We start from the raw sequence: 27,857 nt of genomic DNA, 5'->3' as shown, positions 1-27,857 counted from the left end.
CTCATTGGCCAATCAGTGGCCGAGATTCCCCTGGAACAACATGGCGGCAAGAAAAAAGGGAATCGATCGATAAAGCGATTCCATTCTCATTTGGAGTTCATGTATTCGGAAGAGAGACTGAGATATAGACTTGGCTATTTGTGAATAATCAGGTAAGCAGAATCAGTCTCTCTCTCTCTCTCTTTCTCTCTCTCTCTCTCTTTCTCTCTCTCATTTACACAGTCGCACTCACACGTCTACATGCACACACACAGGCTGTGACACACAACGCACACTCTTTAAAACATTACAGTGATAATTGCATTACTCTTTATGTTATTATCCTAATATTTTCCTAATGTCCAATTTAATAAAATAGAAAATGGAATTGTTGTCCGTTCGTTCAGAAGCGTAATGTAGCCTCGTAGAAAAGGGTCGAGGGAAGTGATGGGGGAAGTGGCAGTGACAGTGTTATGACACGCTCGTGTGTTCATGTTACGACAAGCAAGAGAGAGAAACATGGGGGCGAATTCAGGCGTTGCATGTGGCTGAATTTAGCCAAGGGTTCAATGTACTGTAATTTGAGGTACAGGTATTCCTGGCACTTATCCCGTCAGAAAGAAGTAAACCAAAGGTGTATCTTTTACTGACATTTGCTCGGGTTCACTTGTCAGTTCAACTTGAAGGAATGAGGAAAATAAACTGCAACAACTGTTTCCTCATTTGAACCACTCGGCTGGTACAGAAACCACCCTGGCAAATGCAAGTGTACATTTGTAGACTTTGCAGAAAAGGAAGCAATTCACTACCATTTTCTAATTGTGTAGTTGATGTTATCTGTGTGTGTGTATGTTTGTGTGTGTTTGTGTGTGCGTGCACGCATGTATGTGTGTGTTTGAGAGGAGATGAAGATGGAGGAGGGGCAATCTGCATCCCCCTTCACTGCGCAAAAGAGGTTGCATTTTGGTGAATTTTGTACTGCTGAGTACAGGGACTATTCATCGATTGGTTGTAATGTGCATTCCCTCTTTATTCTAAGGATCATGCAGCTGAATGGCCTAATGTTTTTTACCCTTCCCCCCCCAAAAAAAAAAAAAAAATCAAAAAAGCAGATTCTCCAATAAATTAGTACCACTCTGTATCTGTTCTGGCAGCTAGTGCCAGCGGGGAATGGTGTCAAGTGTTGTGAAATAGCACCCCAGGCAGCCAAACATAATTACAATCAGCACTCCGAGCTGGTAATGCACTGATGCAAAATTCAATATCTCATAAGACAGCATTCAGATTCACACATTGTACTAGCTGGGTCGATCCAACTCTGTGGAGGGATTTCTGGCTAAAGTGCCACCAATGGAATTGGCTACAGTAATTGTCTGATAGGCCTCCTTAGCAACTAGGCTGTAATTAACTATTGTGTGCTGATTAAGCCGACTCCACTGATTGCACTTTTGAATCTGAATGCACCCTTAAACCTACTAGTAAGCTAGTGTGGAGCAAGGAGGAAGCCTTCTATAATGGAGATCTATTGTCATTTGTAAGGCACATTTCTAGTCAAGTCGTGACAGAATATCTCAGGCCTGTCCTATCATGGCTTATTGTGATGGAGATCTGATATCATCTGTAAGGCGCATTTCTTGTTAAGATGTGACAGATTATGCAGTACTTGGATATGGTAGCCTGATATGACAGACTAGCATAGTTCTCCCATTGTACGGTGTATTTCTAGTCTATATGTGACACTCTAGTTCAGTTCCTAGTGTTTTCTGCAGGCAGGATGATGATTTACAGTCTAAACTCTCTGTTGTCCCACCCACTTATTGTAATTGATGGAAGTCCCATGCGACCAGACAGGCTTGCTATGTGTAGTGAAATCTTAATTACATATTGAAATGCATTGGGTATACTGCATACCCTTTTAACAGCCAGTATTCATCTGCATTTAATTTGATGCAACATTATATATACCTTAACTTAACACCAATAGGGCAATAAAAAAAAAAGTGACATAACCAGTTTTTATTCTCCATGATTTTTTGAATAAAAGTTTCAGCCACAGGGGCAGATGCAGGATATTTTCAGACAGTTTTCCAAATTATCCTATGTTAATCCATCCTCCATTTTTGACCCTCTTCTAACAGAAAATAATTATACGTCGTCCATCATATTAACTTAAAAATTATAACCATCTTTCAGAAGACCCAGAAGATGGCTTCCTCCCCCCCCCTCCCCCCCCCCCCCTGGATCTGACCTCGTGAATCCAGCTTGTGGCTTCTCAGGGCTTAAGTTCCCATTGACACCATAGCCAGATGTCATCTCCACACCCGGGGATCAATACTCTATTGATCTCCTCATGGCCATAGCCTTTTAATTGTCTGACACCTTGATTATTAGGGGAGAGCCAGAGGGAAATATTGATCTCTCTTGTTGAACTGTTTGTGAAGTACATTGTATGCTGGGGACTTTGCAAATACAGGTTAATTGTAGAAAAATAAACGATTTAAGTTATGAAAATATTTCTTGGGTTCACTTCCCAGTCCTTGTTTTCTTTCCAACTTTCAAAACCGGGACTGAAGTCTACGAGGGTCATATGCAAGATCAATATTTCTTCAGTATCTCCCCAAGCTGTTTGTTTGACACACAATCAAAAACATGTCGGGTCATATTTAGATCAATAAAGTTGCTGCCCCCTCCTCCTTTCCCCACCTAGCAGAGTGAGAAAGTGAATTGAAAAAGGAGTAATAAAAAAGTTACATTAAAGGATGGGGGGGGACTTGTGAATTCAGCCCACGTTTAATTGCATGGTCGCTAGTTAAGATAATACTCAGTTGTAGAATATGTTATGTGAAGTTCTGTGTTGCGGTGTTTCTGAAGCTTTATCAGAAAAATTACTTCACATATCGATTGACCAACAGTCAAGGCAGAAATTAGCAAGCAGAATAAATTCTTATGAGAACTTGGGCTCTCAGGGTGCAGATTTAAAGATTAATGATTTATCAAAACTGATCTTTTCTGCCCAGCATTAGCCAGAATACTATATTTCCAGAGCTGAAGGTGTCCTACTGCTTTTATACTCCGAAACTATTAGTAAAATACTAAAATCAGCTTTTAGAAATATTTTATAAAATAATTTGATATTGACTGGGACCTAGCATCAGGCATTTCCTGTTGGTAAAATACAAAAATAACTTTTAAGATGGGCAAAAATGGTCAGATAAATTAATTTCAGGTACTAGTACATAATTTTATATAGCATTTTTGTGCTTTTACTGGATGGAATAGAACTATTGAGTGGTCTGCTTTAATTTTTGTTGCTACCACTCAATAGTAATGTTCTTATTATTAGAAATAATGATTAAAAAAAAAAAAACATCTGTAAAATTCACAATGTTCCCCATTGAAAATTTCAAGTAATTACTGCATACAAGAACAAGTACAGGTTCCAGTAAGAGACATAACATCACAGTCAGTAGTTATAGAGGATCTGTTTCCTATTTTTATTCAGTAGAACTATTACTGACTTTAAAAAAATTAATTAAAATATACTGGCAGCAATTCAATTGGATGGATAAGTAAAAGGTGAACACTATTTAAAAAAGGTATGATTTTGTTCCATTTAAAGTGGGCAACACTTGTGTTATTTTTATCTAATAGATGTCACAGGAAGTCGAGCCTGAATGAATTAATAACAGATGCGTTCATACCAGTTGTTCACAGATCACAATATTTTACACCAATACGAAGCTCAAGTGCTGAACAAGGACAGTAGTTCTAGAATTAAAATCATGTCAAGTTATGACATTTATTAAATAAGCAGTTTCCTGTCATTTAACCTGTATATAATAATATTTAAGTAGAATTTACACTCACTGACCTGACGTGACTCTTTTGAAATTCCTGGAAAGGAAATAAACTGTAAATCTTTGCCTTCAAATACCCCCAGAACTATTGCAGAATATTCATGTAGCTTATGCACCAGCAGTAGCTAACAAAACAGCACACATATCTACGTATGAATTATATTGCTTATGGTGGTTGAATTTTCTGAGCAGAAGTATTTTATGTCCCCAAGGACTATCTTCATTTTGGTAATAAAATAGATACTACTACTACTACTACTAATAATAATAATAATACAGAGAGTTCCAAAGATGGTAGATTATGGATGAAATAATTTGTAATAACCTCAAACTTTGAGGTACAGTCAGTGAGTAAATATAATAAAAAAAACAAAGACAAACATGCTTACAATATATTGTGAACTTACAAATTTTTTAACTGCACTGCACTATAAGTAGTTATAATGATATTGATTAAAAATATATATTGGGTATATATATAGTGAATAAATAAATATTGCAAGGCACTCATTGCACACAGACCTCCACCAAGGTGCTCAATTCCCATTAAGAACTAATGTAAGGATAGCCGCCAAAATTCAGTCTTCCAGTCTCAAAACAACACTCTGTCATAATAAGGTCCTATTAGGGGCATTTCACGATAAATGTCAGTGACCTAGCTACTACTCACTAAAACTCTTGGGGAGAAATGCGGAGTTCATTTAGAAGTCACACCCACGGAAAGCCCGACACCACAGATCAATACCTGCTATTGATCTGCCTTGATATCAACAGAGTTAATGAGGGTTAGATGACAGGGAGAGTTAGGAGATCATATGATGATGTTATACTAGTTATACTAGAACTCAGTGATATCAACACAGTTAATGAGGGTTAGATAACAGGGAGAGTTAGGAGATCATGTGATGATGAAGGCTATACTAGATCTTCATTATGGTGGTGTTTGGGGGGTAGATGGCATTGTTAAAGGTATCCCCTTATAGAAATTTCGTATAGGGTCCTACAGGAAAAAGGCCCCAAATCCTTAAGGGTCCTGAAGACCTAGAAAGGAATCTGTAGAAGCCCTGTGGAGTCCCATAGAGTCCTGTATAGTTCCTGTAGAGTCCTGTATAGTTCCTGTAGAGTCCCACTGTCCTATAGGACATTCTGTTGGAAAATTTTGTTGGCGTGCATTGACAGTTTCACTCTATCTAACGTTTAGAGCAAATCAACTTTGCTGGAGAGATTGAAAAAGGGATAAAAAAAAAGTAAAAGAAAAGTATGAATATGATGTGTGGCTATGTAAGAGATAGGAAAGAGAAAAAAGGTGGATGTAGATGAGGGTTTTAAAGAAAGGTAGGTGATCCAGCAAATTTCGAAAGTTTGCCACAGGGGGGACGGGCATATATATTGATATTACATGGTTGAACTTCTATCTGATTTATAAGTTGTAGAAAGTTGAGTGCATTATCTCCTGCAAGGTTATTTATTATGCGTGTATACAAGAAAGGTGCTGTAGTCTGTTATTTCTTGCAAATATTATTTTACTTTATTATTTATATGTTTATTATATTTTAAATGAACCTGTAGTTTTTGATGGACCATGTCATAAGTATACATAGTTATAAGTTTCACCAGTCATATACCACCCATAGATCAAAACTAAACACTTCCTCAGAAAAACCTCGTACCGGTAATTTACAGTAAACCCATTTCTCTGGTACATTGGCTACAGCAAGATCATTTTCCTAGTGCAATAATGTGGCTACCCAGGCTGTTGGGAACATTTTTAGGTAGTCCACAGCATCCTCATCATTACTGTAGTTCACTGTAAAGCATTTTCCTTGCGATATGTGTATATCCTTACATAAAAGGACAATTTATATACATGTATACTAGTACAGCAAATCTTTATTTAATGACGAACATCCAAATCTCATTAATGATAAAAAATGATTTCTGAGGTTGAACATCAAAGGTGGATCATGTTACTGGAATGATGTATTGCTCAGTGCCCAGTGGTTGTTAGTAAGTACCCAAGAACAACATACTCCACATCTTCATAGCATTGAGTAGAAGATCAGGGAAAACGACTTCACCATGGAAACAACCAATTAGTGACTTTAAGAGTGGAGTGAGAGGTAGACCATATATCATCTCTACTGGTACTATATACTACCTGTATTCTTAGCATGGGTCAGACGTAGCGTAGATCTAGTAGACTTGCGTTATATACGGTGTTCTAGGATTGAGGGGTTAGAGCTGTGGTGTATTAACTACCAGGTTAGACTGGAGCGTTTTGGTGGATATTTGTGAAGGTTAAAGCCACACGGAATGTTAACATGTACCCTGATATCATGTACTGGTAAGTTAATAGTCGCTATCTTGTATTTTTTTATCGCTGCTTAATTTTATTTATTTTATCTTTTGGATTTAAAGACATTTTTGTTTGTTATTTCCCTTCATATCGGTGAGAAATTGACTGACTATAATGATAGAATTCCTGAAACCCGAGGAAAAAAATCTATACTTTTTGATGAGGTGATTCTGTGCCTGCTTCAGTCCGCCTGTAATTGATATTCAGAGGGCTGCACACTGAATTTCCGTTGTCGTGGATCTTCTTCTTTCCTTTAAAGTCTGTCTGGGTTTCAACTCCCAAGGCAAAGGAGTACTCTTTGGAAAAAGATGCTCATCCTGGGGCTTTAAAAAGTGATCATGAAAGGAATTAACCTATTTTCCTCAAGCGCTGTGTGGAGATAAAAGTCGCCTTTAAAGGTGATCATAGTGGATTATAGAGCTGTGGAGATTGTGAGAATTTTTATGGTGAAATCACTTGAACAGTCTCTTGACATTTTAAAAACTGAAGATGTGCTTGTTTATAATGAAGATAGGGATTCTCTCTCTCTCTCTCTCTCTCTCTCTTGGATATTTGGCCTACAGTAGTATAGTTGTCTTAGTATGTGACAGTTAAAAAAAAATCACTACTAACTAACTATAATAACTATCTGTCATTGGTATAATTTCACGAACACAGTTCAGAAACTTACAACAGATGCTATTTTAATAATCAGGTCTCATGTACAAATCATTTTAATGAGTTGTGTGGTGGGGATGTTAATAATAAAGTTGGATGTTGCTGGCAAGTGTAGGAAGAAAAAAAATTAAAGTAATCAATTGTTTTACTCTAACTGCACAAGCCTTATTGTGTTTTGTTCTTGTTCACAAAGTTTTTATCTCTGTTCTGTTTGAAGCTCATCTCTGAAACAGAAAACTTTTGTATCTGTTTAAAAGCAAATTTGTTTGGAACTGTTCTAGTGTGTCAGAAAAAAATCCGCTCTGGGAAAAATTTGATTGAGGGATGCAAAGGCCTCATTTCCACTTTTTCAGAAAAAGCAACCACCCTTTCAAATTGCTGGCTAAAATCCCTGTTATTAAAGCAACAAAATGGCTGCTGTTTTTCCCTCGTCACCCAGGTCTGCAGATTTCCCTTCACCAATTTTGTACTTTCATTTAAAAAATATCTTTGAGCTCTTCCAGGCAATCCAGCAGCCTCTCAACAGTAGTGATTCCTCTTTGTTATTCTAATTAATACTTAAGTAAGTCTAACACCACACGGGCATTGTAACCGCCCTGCACTTTCCCAACAGGTATTGAATTCACCTTGTTAATGGATTCTACGGAGGATGAGCTCATCAATTATTCAATATAATTCAGTGTAATAAGGTGCATCATATTTATTGATGTAATATTTTTAAAGCCTTTGGGTGTTTTGTTCTTGATTGCGCAGTTGTCGTCTCTGATACATTGAAAGTATTTTCTCCACATTTATAATGTTTGACTCAGGGACTGTTCACATTGAGTTTTATGGATCAGGCTAATGTGCACAAACTCCATGGGGACTCTTTCTGAAAGCAATGAGATTGACAGATGAACATGACACTGAAATCATGACCAAAGTGCAGATCAACACATCGGGATCCCTGTGCTCCAAATCCTGGAAAAACCCCTGAATGAGGTTATGTCCTAATATCATGCAGCTAGCCTGTCTTGGTTAGAGCACTGCCACCTGGTGGTTATTTTTGATCATTGGTCATATATTAGATTTCTAAAAAAAATTCAAGGAAAGTTCTCATATTTCCATCTTTAAAACCATACTTGTAATATGTTAGGTGTTGTTTGATCAAAGTTATATCTGGAAATATATTTATTTTATTCATTGTTTTTAAGGCGTGACCTTTGACCCATACCCCCCACAAGGACGCCAGGTGACGGCCTGCCTCTCGATTGCTGGATGCTTCTGAACAACAACCGATACTACAGCTATCTGCCTGTCAGCGAAATGAGTTCATTAATACAATACAGGTAGGTGACAGTAAAAATGAAAATAAGAAAAAAAAACACCCATCCCCAACCCTATAATCAACTATCTGTCATTACCTCTCTCTGCTTTGTGTAGTCCATAGTTTATCTCTTTGTAAATTTTGTGTTCCCTTTAATATGTGGTTTCATTTAGTGAAAAAATTCTTGCTTTATACTGAGTGCAAGAAAATTATGTGTGTTAAAAAATTGGAAAGAAGTCTTGAACTACCAAGCTAGTTTTATTGTAGTACTATCTGTACGAGAGCAGAGCTGAGGCCTCCCCTTCAGGTGTGTTTTATTTCCAGTCCTCTATCTACACACATCTACCTGAGCTGATATTGTGCACCTGACATCAAGTACTCATTGAGTAATAAGACCTCAGGTACAGTGTGAAATCTGCACTAGATCCTGTAGTAGTAGGATTTGAGGTGCTGAAAGAAATATGTACTGGATCACATCTTTGTACCTGGGCTTCATTTTCACAAAGATTTTGAGCTGTAAAATTGTTCTCAACTTTCAGATAAGCAGATCAGGATTGAGAAGCAGACATGAGCTTTTTCTATGGAAAAGCAGAAATCTGCTTTTTTAAATTCAATTCTGATGGTTCCTGAGATTCGTCAAGGTTAGGTGTTGGGTCCCATGAAAAATGTTCCAAGGTTTTTTTTATAACCTAGGCTCATGTCTGGAGAAGTGATCGAGCCATTTGAACACACGCTAACAAATATTAAGATAGAAGTTCAAAGTTGTCAGAATCAGAGTGAATTATCTGGATGTAGGAGAATTAGAGAGAGAAAAACATTGGGGTCAATGTCAGACACCACCTTGTACAGCAGCTCATAGTTGTTAGGGTCGGTGTTTTATCAGGGTGTAGTGGAAGAAGAAAAACATTGGGGTCGTTGTCAGACATAACCTTGTAGCTCTCCCACCCAGTCCTGCAGCCGTCTCTCTGATCATACGTGTACTAAGCTGGCACATAAAGCTCATTCCTCTGCTCTGTTTCACCTGCGGCTATCACCTGGGTGTTTATACAACAAGAAACAGAGATTGTCTGATATGTTAACTCTCAGCGGGAAGCCAGAACCAACAGCCAAAAAACTTTTTATTTGTACCTGCAGGTGCATGTTTTATAGGTTGGTTTACACTTATCAAATCCTGGTTCAGTTCTGAAGCATGCCTGGTTTGCACTGGTTTTGAGTAACTTTGCATGGTTTTTTATCACTAGTTACTGGGCTTAGGCTTTTGTGTTTAATAATTGGCAAAGGAAAAAAATTCATCAAAGGGCTCAGTACTGTTCATTGGTATTTTGTAATAAAAATTGAACTGGTATGTATGAGAATAAAAGAAAAGAACAATTGTGTTCAGCTTGAAACTGTGAAGGTTAAAAAAAGTTTCAAATTTTGTGATCACTCTTAGGTTGCAGCAGTGGGGCTGTGCTGATTCCCTTAGTGTAAACTGACCTTTTAGAGAACAGAATGTGAGTTCAGGCATGGTGGATGGTGTCTACAGCATGCTCTGGGAATGTTTCCATCATCATGTCTTAGTTGGGAAGACATGCCCGCAGACGACAGTGTGGAGAAATTTTCATTCATACCATGCAGATAGTGAAGTGAATGAATGAGACTGAAATACTCCACAGATGGGCTAGGGGGCTTTTTTTTTTTTTTTTAATCTCATTATTCCATTATGGTTTGCTTTATGTACACAACAATTTTGTAGGATTTTATTTTGTATTTCATCACTGGCTGTGAAAAGCTATATATATTGTATCAGAGGAGACACCTTGGAGAAGTGGTAACATGCGTATTAGTACAGCGTTTTAGAAGGTTTTATATTCAACTATTCTTTCTGTCATCACAGTCAGTGTTTTATGGGCTTTCATATGTGACCAGACAGGTTAGGGAGATACAACAGACAGTAATGGGAAGATGACTGTTCATGTAAAAGGAAGAATGATCTAACTGTCAGCAGTAATTGATCACACGGCAGTGTGCTGGAGACCTCTAGAGACCTGCTGGGGTTCCTGCATGACCAGACAGCTAGTGTGAATTATAAAATATATCATTTTATCGGGAGCTAGGTTGTTCCCAGGGAGCCGTCCTGCCATCATGTAGAAGGCCTCTGGGCTCAAAGGATGGCCTACCTTTTCAAAAATGGCTGGAGGGCTTATGAATTTTTTTTTTGGGGGGGGGGTGACAGTATTTTTGTAGTTGGACTCCCTGTAAATTGATGACCAAAATTCTTAGGAATCCATGTACTAGTACTCCATATCCTGGGGAAACCCCTGATTGGGAGTGTTCACAATGTGTAATCTCTCTAACAGGGGACTTACACTGATACAGAGACAATACTCTGGCTAGTGCAAAAGGTGGAAGAGGGGCAATTGTATCAACTATCAAGTTATAATATATACGTTTAATACAGCACATAGATAAAGTGTTAGAAGTGACTGGTTTTGTAAGTAAAACAGACAAGCGAAAAATATTGAGTTACCTGTCACCAAGATCCATAACGGCAAATGATGGGAGAAGATTTCAATCTGGACTTGCTAGTAGGCACGTATTAACAGCACCACACAGAGTTTAATGCATTTTGATTTTTGTAAGGTCGATGTAGATTATCCAAGTTGGATCAGTTGCATTGTAAGTTGCTATCTTCCATTATGAAACTTACGATTTTTATTTGTGTTGAATTTTCATTTTGAACTGCAATCTGTCTTAATTGGTGTTTATACTTACAGGCAATTCCAGGCCTGAAGAAAATAACACAAATTTAAAGGGAATTACGATGTATTGACATACTTGTGTGCAACTGGGGTACTATAAGATTATCTAATTGAACCACATTTACTAGTATGGAGTTTTCTCCAAGTCTTCAAATATTTCTTAACTGGTAATATTTGTATGCATATGGTGTCACTTGTGAAGAAAAAACTGTTAATACAGTCTGGGGAAAAAGGCTCTGATGTGTATGTGTGGAAGATTTTATTCTATCAGTAAAATATTACTCAATGTATAGGATTTTAATTGGGCCAATATTATTCAATATATAGGGTATATAATCACATTACGTGGCACGTATTAGAGCTGTAGCCACACTTTCACCACCTGTTCGTAACATTTATTGACTGAGTTCATAACGTAAGTAATAAGACATGTTCACTCTAGGTCTGAGACTGCTTTAGCTCAAAAATCTGTGAAGGAAGCATTTTATTTACCCATATCATAGAGCTACCATTGAATTTGAGATTGATGGGAAGTTCAGAGAAATTTTTAACGGTATTTTATTGTTTTGAGATTGAATTTTAAGTTAATCACCTAAAAAGGACCTGCTAACTTATCAGACCTAGACCTCGCTAGTATTTAATACCATAGTTTTTAAATCGATTGAGGACTTTAAAACAAAACATGAGTTTGGAAAATAAGATTTTTCCCAATGTATTTGATAATTCCCGTTAATCCATGTTGAAAGACACTTGTTGTTAGATGCTATGTTTAAATTTAAGACTCAAGTCAGTCTGCAGTGATCCCGTGTGAATGCGTCTTGTAGACATGAGGAAATCCACCAGGAACCTCAGCTGTGGAAGATACAGCACTGCTACCAACCAATAACAGACCCCGTCTCACTCAGCCTGGTTTGAAACTCACATTACTGGTGGAGCTTTTCACCAAACGCTAAAGAAGCTGGTGGTACTGGGTGAAAGAAGACTTCAGATATCTGATCCTTTTTTTTCCTGTAAATTTGGTAACAAATAAGCTGTTTGCTAGATTTATTGGTTTGTGGACACCACTTATTCACTTTTCTTAGTATGCTGAATATGGACAATGCGCTGTGTTCATAGACATGTAACAATTGGATACTTGTGTCTGAAGACGTATAACAATTGGAATTGCTGTGTTTCACTATAAATAACAATAGAATTTTCTGTATTTCAAGACATAAAACATAGGATTTGTTGTGTTTGAAGACATATATTACAATTGGAATTTCTGTGTTTGAAGAAAAATAACAATTGGAATTTCTGTGTTCACAGACATATGATAATAGGAGTATCTAGAAAATACTGTGTTGTTTCCTATAAGTAAACAAACCAATCAGGGGTTGAATGTAACGAAAAGGGGACTTGTATGGTGGCTGTTGGATATTCCTAAATGCCTTCTGAGGTTGTCAAAATGAGCCGATTTCTGGAGTCTCTCTTTGAATATTCTGCTGCAAAAAAGAAGCAACTATCTTTTTACAGGTGAATGGTTAAGACAGTTGACTTGTTAAAATTTTTCTACATAAGAGATTATATATTTGTGGATCTGCATGCATACCTGCATGTGTGTGCATGTTTGAGTGTGGGCATGCATGCATGTTTTCTCCTGTACATGAGTATTTTGCTACTACGGCAGTTTGAGAAAGAGATAAAAAACAATATATATATTATATTGCCTTTGAAAAAAAATTATTACTTGATACATCATTAATAGGAATTGATTTTTATAGCAATATTTACTGTTTCACTCTCCATAGGTGTTTCATAGACTGTAGCTGATGTAGTCTTTGTAGTAATAATTAGCTTATAGTGGGATTTTCCTGGAATTTGACCTTCATGAGCTACATTACTTTTTGCACAGAAATATAATTTCACCTTGGAAAACTAATGTTTGCTTAGCAAATTCTGCCTCTGAAATGTGGGAACCTGATCATTTGGTCATTGATCATTTGGAATATGGTAAATGGAATTCCTATTAGATCTTCAAAGAAATATATCTATTATGTTTCACTTTACTACTCAGAAACCTCATTTCAGCGATTGAATCTTGGCAAACTGTACATTTTGCTTTAACTGCTCGGATCACTTGGAATTTTATGTCTTGGTAATTGCAGTTTTGCTTATTTTAACATATAAGAAAGAATTCTAGTATTTTTTAAACATCTGTTAATGTTTAGAAAGGTGAAGTCAATAGCCAGCTATTTCCGGGGCTCATGTATAATGTGGCAATACAGCATGGACCAGCTTGAATCAAAATTCTTGGTAATATCTAATTATCCCACGATAGGATTCCAGGAAGCTTCAGGAGGCCACAAATTATGCTCACTGCAAGAGAAGATAGGGGAAAATTTGACCAGATTATTTCCAGCACTTGTCTGTGCAGATTGTTAGCATTCCCAATTATCCTGAGGCGTGTGCCAGTTGAGATACGGGAGTTTTCTCATTACGTTGAAGACCAGGTTTCAAATGGTTTCCAGTGACCTTCATCAGGGTTAAGAAAACTTGGCGCTTTCGAACATGATTTTTGTTAAACAGTTAGCGTAAACTGACATTTAAGCCAGCTTGTTTTTCTGTGGATAGGCATGTTTTTTTCCCTTTTAGTACCATTCTAAATACCTGCAGTGTTCTACTAGTATTGAATCTAAATGATTGGAAATGTTAATATATATTTATATAAGAAATTTTGATTTTATTTAAGTATTTTTGCTATCCTAAAAATTTCAGGAAAATCCATCCGAAACTTTTTGAGGACAAGAAAAAACAGAAAAATGAAAGTGATAACATTGCTTTGGAAAAGATAAAAATATCCATGGATAAAATTTGTCAGCATTTGTTCATTGTTTCACCTCATGCTCGAACTGCTATTATTTTGGGCCCCACTTTCCTCCAAATCCTGCAAACTCTCACTTGATTTTATATATTAAGTTATGAATTTGTACTTTCTCAGAAGATTCACATTTATTGTAAAAAGTTCAAAATACCAAGAATATTATCCTTAATATGTGCCTTGACTTCAGTTGTCCTTTATGTATTTAGATAATTGTTTTCAGAAAACTAGGAAAGTATATGTTATTTTACCAGTCATATGCATGGGATGTTAAATATTGTGCTCCAGTTTTAAAGTATTATATATATATCATCGTTTTCAGAAACCTAGGCAAGTCAGGCCTGAAGGTTTCAAATGTTGGACTAGGTAAGTTAAAAAAAAGTGTGTTTACATTTAAAGAATTCGGTGGTTAACTTAGCCTAAGGACACAAACTGCAGTGAAGGGCCGTGCTAAGTAGGACTGACCCAAGTCTTGTGTAAATCCACCCCATGAAACAATCAATATTTCTATGCTGGGTCCAGACTATACTGTGAAATGCCAGCACTCAGAGTATAGTGGTGGCACATGGTAGTTTTCAGAAGTTGGAAATCTGTTCACAAATTGATTTTATATGTCAAAAAAATCATGGCACATTTGGTCACGTTATGAGATCGTCAGTGGAGAATAAATTCTCAGTGAGATGCTATGTCCATGATGTTACCAGTACAGAGTATCATTTGAGTCACTTAAATCAAAAGTGCATCAACAGTAAATGAAAATAAATGAGAAAAATTGATAATTTGATATTCTAATTAAATTATTTATTTATTTGTTGGTTTTTTTATTTGTTTGTTGGTTTATTTATTTTTTTGCTTGTTTTCAGGAACATGGGTGACATTTGGAGCACAGATCACAGATGAGGTATGTTGTCATAGTAACAGGTGAATTAAGCTATGAACTAACTAGTAAATAGGGAAGTTCGAATTTTTATTTTATTTCTAAACTACTAAAAACTCTTTTAAGTGAAAACAGAATTGATAACAAAGTACTATAAAAAGCATCTTTTACTAAATATAGTTCTTGTTTTTCATGTTCTTGTATCTGAAAGACCAGAGAAGTGTTTCAGATGTGTAAAAAGTATCAGTATATTGAAGGCAAGCACCTGTTACTATATATATATTGGCACAATGCCAGACTTAGACCGCATTCAGATTCACAAATTGTACTAGCTGGGTCAATCTAACTCTGTCGGGGGTGGGGGCTAAAGTGCAATCAGTGGAATGAGCTTAATTGTCTGACATGCCTCCTCAGTCAGCTACGGGGTAATTAACTATCTCGTGTTAATTAAGCTGATTCTACCGATTGCACTTTAGCAAGAATCCCCTGCAGAGTTGGACCGCCCCATCTAGTGCGATGTGTGAATCTGAACCTGTCCTAAGAAACCATTTCTGTGTTCAGATCATGAGAACCCTGGTGCCTGTGATCAATTGATCATTTTCCTCTCATGTGATGTGATGTTTGTGAAATATGTATCACTGTGCAGTAGCTAAAGGCTGTTAGCTTCAGTCATATCTTGTGTCAGATATATATATGTATAACAGCCAATTCAAAAGATTCATTTCTGTGCCTGGATGGCTGGCTGATATTTGGTCTTGCAGCTCACCTTGTGAAATGAGAAACAACTTAGAAAAATGTAGTTAGAGATAATGATCACAAATTTTAAAAAAATATAATAATGATAAAAACATTGTGGCTCTGCCACATGAAGCCCTGCTCCTTAGCTTGAAATAAAATTTTACTTGCGCCCTTCACCCCCACCCCCCACCCCCCTACACACACACACACCTGATATTATAATATACTGGCTCTTTCAGGCTTTATAGTTTACTATGAATTACCAGCTTCCTGGCAGAAACAGATCCAGCCATTCTGGCAGACATTTTTCTTAACCCCACATAAAAATCAAGTTCAAGCCTACACAGTCCCGTAATGTGTCGAGATTAATAAAATGTCCCATGCTTTTGGGTCATCTCGTTTCCCCTGTTTGTGCTATCTAAGACATGAATCTGTTCTCCAATAGACATGCTATCAGCTGGTGTGTACTATGTAGGTACACTTGCTTAGCCCTTTAATCATAGCGTGGATCACCTGAAGGAATTACCTGGAAATTCTGGAAATGTTTCCCAGGATAATGTTCTACCAATACCAGGTCTAGCTTACTCTAGGTTGAAATTTCCGAGGGGGAAAATAGCTGCTATATTTTAGACAAATCTGACATTTTAACTGGTTTGTCAGAGGTGAATTTGATGAAAATTGGTGAATTGATAAAAATTTACCTTTGCCAAATTGGATTTGTGTGTGTGTGTGTGTGTGTGTGTGTGTGTGTGTGTGAATGTGTGTGTGTGTGTATGTGTGTGTGTGTGTGTGTGTGTGTGTGTGTGTGTGAATGTGTGTGTGTGTGTACGCGCGCGCGCATCGTGATATTTTTCGCCAAGCACTTGTCACACAAATTTCCAGTCTCTCTTATGAAATACTGAGTTGAACAACATTCTGTTCACTTACAGATGGCGGAGGAAATGGTGACGTTGGCCTATGACAGTGGAATAAATGTTTTCGATACTGCTGAGGTGTATGCCGGTGGAAAGTAGGTCACGATACTGTCATTTAATGAACTTGGCAAAGTGCCAGACAGTAAAGAAGTAGTATCTTTAACTCAGGGAGAGCCAATTATGATCATATTATGATCATGTTCAAGTTATATATGCACTAAATAATAATGTAAAATACCATAGTGTATAACTGAGAAAGTGTAAAATTGACTGAAACATTTATATTTAATGTTCAAATAACTTGGAGTGAAATGAAGATATAGTGAAGGTTGCATTATCAGATTCAATGAATTACTTAATTTTATTTTATTTTATTTATTTTTTTCATTTTTGAATCCCACAAACATTGAAAAATTTTTCAATGATTACTTCATTGTTTTATTCCAGAGCGGAAATAGTGCTTGGTAAAATATTGAAGAAAAAAGGTTGGAGGTGAGTGTTTTGTCGTCATTTTATCTTCTGAGAGCAAAGCTTTTCTTTTGCTCCGTACACTCTTCATCAACAGGGATGGATTTTTTTCCCTTTCTCCTTAGGAATATTTTTTTTTAAAGTAACTGTGACTAAAAAAAAGCAATATCTATGAAATTCATATTTTCCCCCATTGAAAAGTTCAAATAAATACAGTTAATAATATTATTATTTATTATATTATATAATAATTATTACCTCATCTGACGTTCTAGTTATTTTCATCAACCTGTTTATGTATATATGTACATATATATGTATACCATATGCCTATGTCTTATGTAACATCACTGCTGTGCCCCTTGGCTGTGGGGTCTATTTTTGTAAGCAAGCTGAATACCTGAAGCTAGAGCCCTTTACTTTGCCAACATGTTGTTGAGGTACCACGTAATTTGTGTAGTCAGAAATAACTGGTGAACTCTGATCACATTAGTTCATGTGGATTCATGGGGGAAGCAAACGGCCCTGGAGCGAGAGGTTAGAAATGGCAAAGAAAAGCACTCCTTAATTGGGGGGGGGGGGGTTATTCCATCTTTCCTTTGCATCAGAAAAATGAATAAAATACACATATAGACATAAGGCAAGGCAAGGACTTTTATTGTTTTTTACTGCCCCCCCCCCCCCCTCTTTAAAATTATCTATACTATTTAGTAGTAGTGTATTCCTAATATGAATAATTTTTGTTATCTATTTTTCCTTTCAGGCGTTCCAGTTATATAATCAGTACAAAGATATTTTGGGGAGGAAAGTAAGTTATCACAGCTACTGCTATATCTGTTATTAATAATGCAGCAGATTTGGTGAAGATCTTTTTGTTATGAATGAAAAAGACACAGTCCAACAGTCACCCCATGCCTCCAATACATGAACCTAGAAGATGCAACCCATATTAGTTCAAACTTGTTTGGGACATCTCCAAAATCCTATATGCTTGACCACTTATTAGAAATGATTTATTATATAAATGAAATGATGATGTGATTTAAACTGTTCTGTTACATGTACATGGCCATGGTAAAATAGAATCTTGTGTTTTCTAGGGCGGAGACGGAGAAGGGTCTATCTAGGAAGCATATCATTGAAGGGTTGAAGGGGTCCCTGGAGAGACTACAGCTGGAGTACGTGGACATCGTGTTTGCCAATAAACCAGATGTGCAGACACCCATGGAAGGTGGGTCAAAGTGAAAGGGGAGGGGGGGGAGGGTAATTTTTTTTTTTTTTTTTGGGGGGGGGGAGTATAGGGGTTGGAGAGGTGAAAGGATGAAATATCTAGGTACTTTGTGGGCAAGTGTGAGGCAATTTTTTTTTTTTTTTGGGGGGGGGTGATAATTGGCTGAAGAAGAAAGATGTTAGGATGAGGCACGTAAATACGTTAAACTGTTTCATTCAGCAAGAGTCCCCATTGAGTTGGATCGATCTACGTAGAATGACAATTTCATTGGGAATGAGTCCTAAGATTTCACTGGAAGGAAGGTAATAAAGTAGAGGTTTCCATGGTGATCAGCCGATGTGTTACAATGTATCGAGACATTTCCTGTCTGGCATTGATGATCCTGTAAGGTAAAATATATCTGTCTGCGGGTGTCAGTGTATAGTAGGAATTTATGATTGCTTTTTTTAAAACAAGACTCAGCAGTTGTCATGTAGAGATCTCAGTAAGTCGACAAATGATAGCTGGGGTGGTAGAATGGCACTAATGGACTTGTATTTTATTTTTCTCAATAAGTTTGTGGTGTCATCAGAACTGACTGTTCAATGTACTTACGGATTGTGTGTAATCAATGTCATGACTCCCCTGATGAAGTAAAAAACAAATCTTTATCCCAGTTCTGTTTCAGGAATGTGTACCTCACACTTGATCCCATCGTCCTGAACTGCCTCCTTCTCGGTCAGCCTGCACTGTTATCATGTTCAATGATTTGAATCTGTGAAAGATTAGTGTCATTTTGCTTCTAGTAAACCCCCCCCCCCCCCCAGCCCCAAACCTGTTGCCTTCTGTTAATTGTTAAAAACCATGTTTTGCTTGAATTATAACATATGTTTGTTTGTATGTATGTATGCAAGTATTATTACCCTATACTGTGAAACGTCTGAAGATGAACATGCAGTCCTTCTAAGGAAAACTAATTTTCTGGCATAAAAATAGGAAAATTCCTTGTGGGAAAGAATCATTCAGGTATTCACAGCTTTAACTGCAGTTTGTCTTGTAGATGCTGCGCAGTCAAACCAATTGTGTTATTAACATATGCATGTGCATTGCAATGGCAGTAAAGATTCATTTGCAATTCAGAATGTCTCCTTTTGCAAAGGTCTGTTGATCGTGCAGGCATGCGCATGTGTGTTAACCATGTGGTAGCCTTCCTCCGTCTTTGTTAGCCTCCGAAAATTTTTTTTGCACTTGCAGAAGCATATAGATATGCCCAAGGGAGCTCCAATAGTAGCGTCTCTGGGGAGATGACACACCAGGAGCTTCGGTTTCCGCGATACATGGAAGGTACGTCGTGCCCTGCTTGAGAAAAACTGTCATGGCAGACAACGGCAAGCAAGCAGGGTTTTACGGTGACAGGATATAAACTGTTTCTTCTTCTTTTTTTTTTATTTCTCAGCTACTGCTGTTATTACAAGATTTTGTTGAGTGATTTTTATGATTTGATATTTTATCATTTATTGATCTTTTTTTTTCTTTCAGTTTCCTCCTGGCATTGATAAATTCGTGTGTGTCACTGCAGTGTTATAGTCTTAGAGTTAAAGAGACACACCCACAATGAAATGTCATTTATCAGTTATTGAAGGTGTATTTAGACACAAACTTAAACCCAACCAAGTCAAGAGTATATCACATTTCCCTGTTACTTTAAGCAAAATTGAATATTAAAAATCACATTTTGTTTCACATGATGTTTCATTGATAAAATGTGAAAAACATTAGAAACACGAGTTTAGAACTTGGAGTTGGGATTATCATAGAATATATATTTTATAGTAAAACAAACCAGGAAAATTGTCTTAGGGATAAATGGTTAAATTATATTGTTTGTGTTTGAGTGCCCCTTCACACCAATCAAAAAGCTGATGCTATTCAACAATGAAAACTTAAAAGCATTTATACAGGTATAATTATATGAATGTCAGATTAATTTTATTTAATCTTCAGATTGACTGGGAAATATTGTATCTGGGGACAAGGCCACCTTCACTTAATGATTATTTTATAATAGTAAAAAAAAAAAACTTCAGAAGTTAGTGCTCTTGCTAATTATGAAGTATCATATACGGAATAAAACTATTCATGGGAATAGGCTTTGAGTAAAACTGTGGACAGTTCCTCTTTCATCCCAAAATAAAATCTCCCATCAGTGTTCTTGTAAACGTCAGCTTTTTTTCCATTTATTGGGTGTTGTGTCATCTTTAACTTGCCATTCCTGAGTACTGATGGTGCTTGTATTCTCCGTTATACCCCTATTTCACATAGACCACGAATCCTGCAAATCGCCAGGAATTGACAAACACTAGTGGGCTTGATTTGGTCTTAAAGTGCAATTTAAGATTACAAATAGTCTTACATGATCTTAAACCATGAGTAAGACCATTTCTGGCCTAACAGCCAATAAGTTGTCTCCCTTTACACCCTTACACATTCTCCCATTGTGAGCAGAGGTGTCCTCTATTGTGAGGGGAGGAAACTGCTTGACCACTTAAGTACACGTTAGATCATTATTGAACTTAAAAGCAGATTCAGTCCATTTTAAGACTACTGCTGTAATGGTTAAGATCATGTAAGATCACTAGTGTTTTTAAATTTCACTTTAAGACCAAATCCAGCCCACTAGTGAAATTTCAGGATTCGTGGTTGAATCGTAATCATGATTGATCAAGAATTGCAAGAACTGACCACGAATATATACGAATCTGTTAAGAACTTCACGAACTGATTACGATTTAACCAAGAATCCTGATATTTGTCAATTCCTGGTGATTCATGGGATTCGTGGTCTGTGTGAAATAGGGGCATTAAGCAGGGAGTAACCACCGCTCAGAACTCTGGAACTAGAAAAACTACAGTAGCAGTGTCCTGTGTGTCCGTGTCTACCACAGTCCTGTAGCTCTTTGGTTGAAACTGATGAAATATTGTATATATTTGTGAATTATGTTTGCACTGACCTGTGACAAAGGATATGTTTTGACTTTGATCTTGATCTTGGTCTGTTTCACTATGTATTTTTGTAAGTTACATACCTTATCTTTTCATTGATATGTATTTACTGATAACACTCTCCTATATACGTCATAGCACAGTCTAGTCTCAATAAGGGCCTACAGAATAGCCTCTGTACACAGGTCCACTGCTGGCCATGGTACTGTATTGGTTTCTACAGATCTGTAGCCAGCAATTTCAATAAGGGGGAGGGGTCTTTTTCTTTTAAAAATGGACCTTTGTTGATTCCACTTGCATTTGATAAGTGACATGGAACTTAGATCAAATTTTGATTCAGAGCTGACCTTTTCCCTCACTGAAAGGGGGGTTCCCTAAAATGCTCTTAACCTACCCCCCCCCCCCCTTTTCTACGAGCCTGCACTATACTAGCACCTTTTAGATTTCAAGTATATGTATGTTTGCTGACCTTTACCTTTTCAACTTTATAGTTATTCCCTAGGATAGTCATTTTTACCAATCATATTTGATTATTTTTTATTCTTTATTACTATTTGCCACTGTATATATAAAGCCTTGGGCTGGTTTTAGCCAAGGATTACAATTATATTTTTGTGATATATTACTGTAATTTGAAAAAAAAAAATAGTCTGGAGACTCTCAGAGATCTCATTTCTTGCATGCATAATGATATGTTAATTGATTTTGAAGACACAAAATAACACTTCATCAGTGGCTTATGTTAATGATGCATTTTATTGTAAATCTTTTTTATCATTTCCCATAGGGTCCCAGCACAATGCATGACACTTACACTTTAACTCGTTTTCTTATGGTCATATTTTCTGTGCATGTGATTTTCTCAAATGACTCATCTGGAAATGATGAATGTGAACTTGACCTTGAATAATTTATTTGTTTGTTTTCCTCCACCGAAACCCTACGAATATTTGGCTGTGTCGTTTGTCTTTTCAGTAGGTTTGGAAGTGAATGAGACATAGTTGGTGATAAAAAGTGATTGTTTGATGTCTCATTTTTCCAGAAATTGTGCGTGCTTTCACTCATGTGATCAATCAGGGCTGGGCTATGTACTGGGGAACATCCAGGTGGAATGCCATGGAGATTATGGTAAGTAATAGTGTGATAGCTGTGACATTGTGGTAGGTGTGACTGTGTGTTAGATGTGACTGTATTAGCTGGTACATTGTGGTAGATGTGACCATGTTAGCTGTGACAATGTGTTAGGTGTGACAGTGTGTTAGCTGTAATATTGTGGTAGGTGTGACTGTGTTTAGCTGTGACAATGTGTTGGGTGTGACAGTGTGTTAGCTGTGGCAGTTAGTTAAGTATGATGTGACAGTGTGTAAAGTGTGATATTGCGTTAGGTGTGACAGTGTGGTGGATGCGACAGTGAGGTAGATGTGCCTGCTTTCTTTTACTTATGCCTAATTTGTACACACTTGATTGTTTCAGATAAAAAAATTAATTGTCCAATTTTCTCTTCAGGAAGCCCACTCTGTGGCCCGTCAGTTCAACTTGATTCCACCAATTGCAGAGCAGGCGGAGTATCACCTGTTCCAGCGTGAAAAAGTGGAACTAAGCATGCCAGAGCTGTACAACAAAATAGGTAACAAATGGACATCTAGTGGAGAAAAAAATGCACCAATCCACTGAGTATTTTAAAAATTTTAAATTCACTGCCTACTACTTTATGGCGCTGGAACAATACACAAGGTTTATTGTATCGTCCCTGTTGTGGCCAATTAAAAAATCAAAATTCCAAAGTCAGTCCAAGAAATGCGGTTCCAGTGTTTGATTTGCTACCTTTTAGAAATTCAAAGCAAATTAATGGGTGCATTCATGAATTGTTTTTTATTTATTTATTTACATATTTATTTATTTATTATTATTATTATTATTTTACATCTGAATCAGTTATAAAGTCATTGTGTCTCCAGGTATAGGTACCATGACCTGGTCTCCTCTAGCTTGTGGTATTCTGACTGGGAAATATGATGATGGAGTGCCCATCTACTCCAGAGCAGCCACCAAGGTAAGTGGAGGCACACTGTTACAAGACAGATTGACAATGAGACGTCTGGTTATGAGATATGAGAATTATTGTTTTTTTTTTTTTTTTTTTTAATCTTAAAAGGTGCATTAAACAAGCTCACAAGCATGCATGCAATTATACTTGCATGCACACATTCACACACACCTGTGTACAATACAACGTGTCTTGCTCGGCTATGGCTTTTCACACATGCACGCACGCAGGCATGCACACATACACACAGTTTTACAATACAATATGTCTTGCAGGGTTATGGCTGGCTGAAAGATAAGATTCTATGTGAGGAGGGGAGAAGACAGCAGTCTAAGCTGAGAGAGGTGGCAGGGATTGCAGACAAACTGGGATGTACACTAGCCCAGCTGTCTATTGGTGAGATGCCTGAATACATATATATTTTAATATTTAAAATTGTAAAAAAAAAACTGAAAAATAAACTTCTTTTCTTTCTTTCTCTTTATTTTGATTTAATTTAATGTGGTCAGATGTGGACCAGAAGTTTAATAGATAGCAATAAAGAGATTTCAAACTTAATCAGTTGCCTATATGCCTAATTTATCTAAGTTCAGATTGAGCTCCCATCCAGTGCTATGTTTATGCAGTATGTGTCACTGTATTTGTAGCTTGGTGTTTGAAGAATGAGAATGTTCAGTGTGTGTTGCTGGGAGCAGCTTCTGTGGATCAATTGTACGAAGATATCCAGGCATTGCAGGTAACATCTCACCTAACACATCCAGTACAGTCACATCTAACACACTGTGATAGATATTTATAAAGAGAGTTTCTCCTTCATTATTGGTAGTAAGGTAGATGATAAAGTTCAATAATGTCACGTGATAGAAGTATTATAGTTTTTTTTTTTTTTTTTTTTTTTTTTTTTTGTCACTTTCTATGTCATCCCAAAACTATTTTGATATCTTTTATTTTGTGTGTGTCACTCGCTAGGTCATCCCAAAACTGACGCCTCCCATCTTGGCTGACCTAGATAAGGTCCTCGGCAACCGCCCCACGTATAAGAAAGAGCCTCGGGACAGGTGACTAGAGCCGGAAGCGCAGCCTCGACCAGAACCACAGCGCAAGAGCGCACGTGCAGCCATGTTGGCAGCCAAAAAAGACGGACAAAATCAAGTGTGTGTTTTATCTTGACATAGAGCACCATGCCTGGTTGTCTTGGACTTTGTTGTAAATACACTGCCATTGTTCACTGTGTGAAGTGACAATCACCAGGGAGAAATCTCTCAAACTGGCTGATCTGCAGGTTTGTCTGTGTATTTGAACTGACACTGAGGACTTACAGACTGTACAGATTGATCAGCAAGTTTCCCAGTGTGTGTGTGAGTGAGTGAACTCTCTCTCAGTGCCATGGCACGTTTAGTTGGTCATCTACTTGTACCTTTGAACAAAATGACTTTTTAATGATGTCGTAAGTGACAGCATATCCAAAACCTTTAGTCCAGGCCTTCAGCAGTGCAGTTCCTTACTAGGACCTTGGTTGTTATTTGTTTTGTGCTGGATATCTCAAAGCACATGTTTACTTTCCTGGGATAATTAACACTATTTATTTGTTGTGCCACAGTTTGTTTACACATTCATAACCGTCAGTATGATGCGCCTCGGGCCAGAGAAGAAAAGGATATTTTCCCAGAGTCACATTGAATTTTCTTTTCCATTTCTACACTTGACACCTACTGAAGAAGTACCTGGATGTTTTCCTTGTCACATTGTCACCATATGACGTGTGTCACACTATCCTCACATTTTTGAAGACAGGTTTTCAGTTTGTGAATTCTCTAGGTATGGTGTGAGCTAGATGTAGGTGATGGACCGAGGTTGTTAACATGCAACTCAGGAGCCATACTCAGTTCTCCATCACAGCATTGTAGCACAAACGAGACTTGATGTTTATATGTGTGAGTATTTAGACACAGATTGGAAGTCAATGCACACAAGTTCACCGGGTTTACTCCTTTGTTCAGGGATGAGATTTTTTCTAACTGTCGGCAGATTTCTGACTTTATGGGAGTCAAAAATATTATTGGCCTAGGCAGCCATATGACTTTTTAACTAAATGGCAGTCTCATCCCTGATATTTAGAGGTGTGGAAAACTCATTTTGTTGCAGGCCTGTAGCCAGGGGGGGTTCGGGGGGTTCGAAAGAACCCCCCTTTTTGCTGGAAAAGGTCCACTCTGGGTAAAATTTGACCTAGGTACATGGGAATTATATGGTAAAAGGTCCACTTTTTCAGAAAAAGAACCCCCCCTTTGAAATTGCTGGCTACGGGCCTGTGTTGACTGAAGAACAGAAAGGGATTAGTAACAACACTGCCAGGATTGGAGTGCCACCTATGGTTGAGATGACATACTACAGGCACAGTGCTGCCATCTTCAGTCAAACTCACTGTGCTGGCATTTTTTATTGATCTAGATTTAGGCACAGTGTGGATTTTGTGGATTTATACTTGTGTGTGGGCTCCTACATATGTGTACACAGATAATGTGTGACCAAAGAACTTGGTTTAGAAATTTTAAATGGTATGATTAAAGAAAAAAGAACATATTTATCTTAAGAAAGACTCAAATATAGAAAAGCACTCAGATGGTACATAGTTTGTAGATATGTCCAGCTGTGTATGGACTACAGTAGGAAAAAAAACCCTGAGATATATCAAATATTTTGACTTTGATGATTTAATGTCAGATTTCATTGTTGTTCTATTGACTTAAAGCTGCTGGTTTTCATGCCATTGGAGATGTCCCCTGCTCGCAAGGCTTCTCTTCAAAAAGGAGGTAGGAAAAACATGGACTAATACCAACTTCCTGGCTTGACTGACGATCTATTGGACTGATGATAAAATGCAGGAGAAATGTAAAAAAAAAAAAAAAAAGAAAAAAAACACACCATAGTTTGATGTATTTGCAATCTCCAAGTTATGAGCAGTTTTTCTCAATAATTGGTTTTCAGTGACTGACAATCAAACACTATTTAGGTGTTGTGGAAGATGAAAATTTGTCTCAGTCAAACACTGGTGGGAGACCAGACACTGATGCCAGACTTGCGTGACATCTTGAACACTACAACAGTGTGTGACATCATTTTGTGACATCATGTCGCTGGGAATATATGAAGTCGCAAATAGAAATGTCATTGGAACTGAAAATATGTCACACTTTGATCATGACATTATGACATCAGATATGATGTCACACCTTCAAAGGAAGTCACTTTTTTTCAGTACTGTATTTTGTCACACTGTTGTGATGATGTCACAAGTAACTTAAAACACTGATTGTAATGTCATACTGCTGAAATGATATCACAATAACTTACAGCATTGGTTGTGATGTCACATTGCTATTATGATGTTACACTGCTGATATAAATATACAGCACACTGTGCAACTGGGAGTGCAATGCATCGGGTGATACATTATTGTTTAGAAATGTGCAATAGTTTTGTTGTAGTTTAAGATATATATATATATATATATATATATATATATATATATATATATATATATTTCAACTGCTTGTATTTCATAATATTTAATTTTATAGAGATAGATTTCTTTGCCATATTGCTTTATCATTGAACAGTAAATTTTGCCATTGTTTTGGTATTTTACATATGATATTTGTTGTGGTTACCATTTGGAAATTTTTGTTCTCCTGATTGTTGAGTATAATAGAAGATCAGTTATGTTTGTTTCCTCTATTAAGAAATTGCGCACATATCAATCTTGCATGTGAAATTTATTGTCACCAGTGTTAAACAAAATATTTTTATTTCTCATTGCCCAGAATTTGTCATCTTGTAACTGCTGTTTTTGTGGTCCCTGATTAAATTGGTCATGTTTTCTGTACTTCAGTGTCACCCTTAATGTGTATAAAAGGTTGCAATTGTGCTTATTTATCTGTTTGGGAATTGGCTTCCTATTTCTTTCTAGAATTTTCTAGAGTCTTTAAATGTTTGACTTACAATTTTATGTGAATTGCTGAAGATTTTAATGGTTCTTTAATTCAGATTAAGTGGGTATTACGTTGAATGTATGCTTTTTCCACCCGCATGCTACATACTGAGAATATTTGGAATGTTTATCGATTGTGAATACAACAATGCTCGCAGACGAACAGCGTAGATCTCTCTTAGGAGACGATGCCCTGTTTAACGTCACTTGAAAATGTTGTAAGAGTGTTTTTATTTTAAATGTTTTGCTTATAAACAAGACAGTAATTTGAATGTGTTGGGTATAAGTGAACAATGTCGGACATATTGGGATAATATACGGTTGGTCGAGGTCGACCATGTTGTTTTGGAACAGGTCTAGTTTTAAAGGTGATATACTGTTAGGTTAGGACACACTGTGTGATAAATTGATGCCGTTGATGCAGGTTTTGGCAAGATTTCCTGTAGTAAACTGTTTTTACATATATATCCATATTGCAGTTAATGTTATGGTGGACGGTGTGTATGCCGGCTATACACGTTGGTTTACACATATCTCTCTCTTTTATGTATATATATATATATATATATGTATATGTATAGCGAGTGCCAAGGTTTTCTCACTCCTAGCGCCTGTGATAGACATCACTTTAGGTATGCATTTTTATAGATGTTTGATTTTTTTGACTGTAGAATAAACTATGCAACCAAAAGTCTTTTTCGTTTATGTGTAATTTTTGATATGGAAAGTTAATCACACAAGATCATTGATGTTACGTTGCCAAGCGTGTAGTTATGATATAAAACTCGTGGTAAAGGCCTAAATGAAGAAAAACAATTTATTTAATCCCTGGTGCAAAGAATTAAGTAAAATGGA

The 27,857-nt window shown here is 36.9% G+C and overlaps 1 protein-coding gene across 5 annotated transcripts; it reads left to right on the top strand.

Annotated features, from left to right (window-relative positions):
• Position 1: 1 nt before the first annotated feature.
• On the top strand, positions 2-26,472 carry LOC106172266 (voltage-gated potassium channel subunit beta-2-like). Of its 5 annotated transcripts, XM_086995411.1 has the most exons (16): positions 2-152; positions 8,043-8,177; positions 11,677-12,411; positions 14,079-14,122; positions 14,620-14,657; positions 16,301-16,380; positions 16,733-16,777; positions 17,517-17,561; positions 17,854-17,984; positions 19,218-19,307; positions 22,009-22,094; positions 22,473-22,593; positions 22,925-23,019; positions 23,289-23,409; positions 23,661-23,749; positions 23,983-26,472. In XM_086995411.1, the coding sequence occupies exons 3-16, from the start codon at positions 12,323-12,325 to the stop codon at positions 24,073-24,075; spliced, it is 1,167 nt and encodes a 388-aa protein (XP_086851537.1). In that variant the 5' UTR covers positions 2-152; positions 8,043-8,177; positions 11,677-12,322; the 3' UTR covers positions 24,076-26,472. The 5 variants fall into 5 exon arrangements, with proteins under 5 accessions (XP_086851537.1, XP_086851538.1, XP_086851542.1 ...); XM_086995412.1 differs by lacking the exon at positions 11,677-12,411; XM_086995416.1 differs by lacking the exon at positions 19,218-19,307.
• Positions 26,473-27,857: the final 1,385 nt, after the last annotated feature.

This window comes from Lingula anatina, chromosome 9, assembly GCF_051362555.1.
Source record: "Lingula anatina isolate TDL-2025a chromosome 9, LinAna3.0, whole genome shotgun sequence".
Classification (NCBI taxonomy): domain Eukaryota; kingdom Metazoa; phylum Brachiopoda; class Lingulata; order Lingulida; family Lingulidae; genus Lingula; species Lingula anatina.
The sequence above is the reverse complement of the archived record's forward strand: the minus strand, read 5'-3'. Positions and strand labels throughout refer to the sequence as shown.

Bases quoted from the DNA above. Each gene is read 5' to 3' on its own strand.
- LOC106172266 (XM_086995411.1), top strand. From the start codon at position 12,323: ATGCCTTCTGAGGTTGTCAAAATGAGCCGATTTCTGGAGTCTCTCTTT. The intron at 16,778-17,516 runs GTGAGTGTTTTG...TTTTCCTTTCAG, and splicing joins TTGAAGAAAAAAGGTTGGAG to GCGTTCCAGTTATATAATCA. The intron at 22,594-22,924 runs GTAACAAATGGA...TTGTGTCTCCAG, and splicing joins AGAGCTGTACAACAAAATAG to GTATAGGTACCATGACCTGG.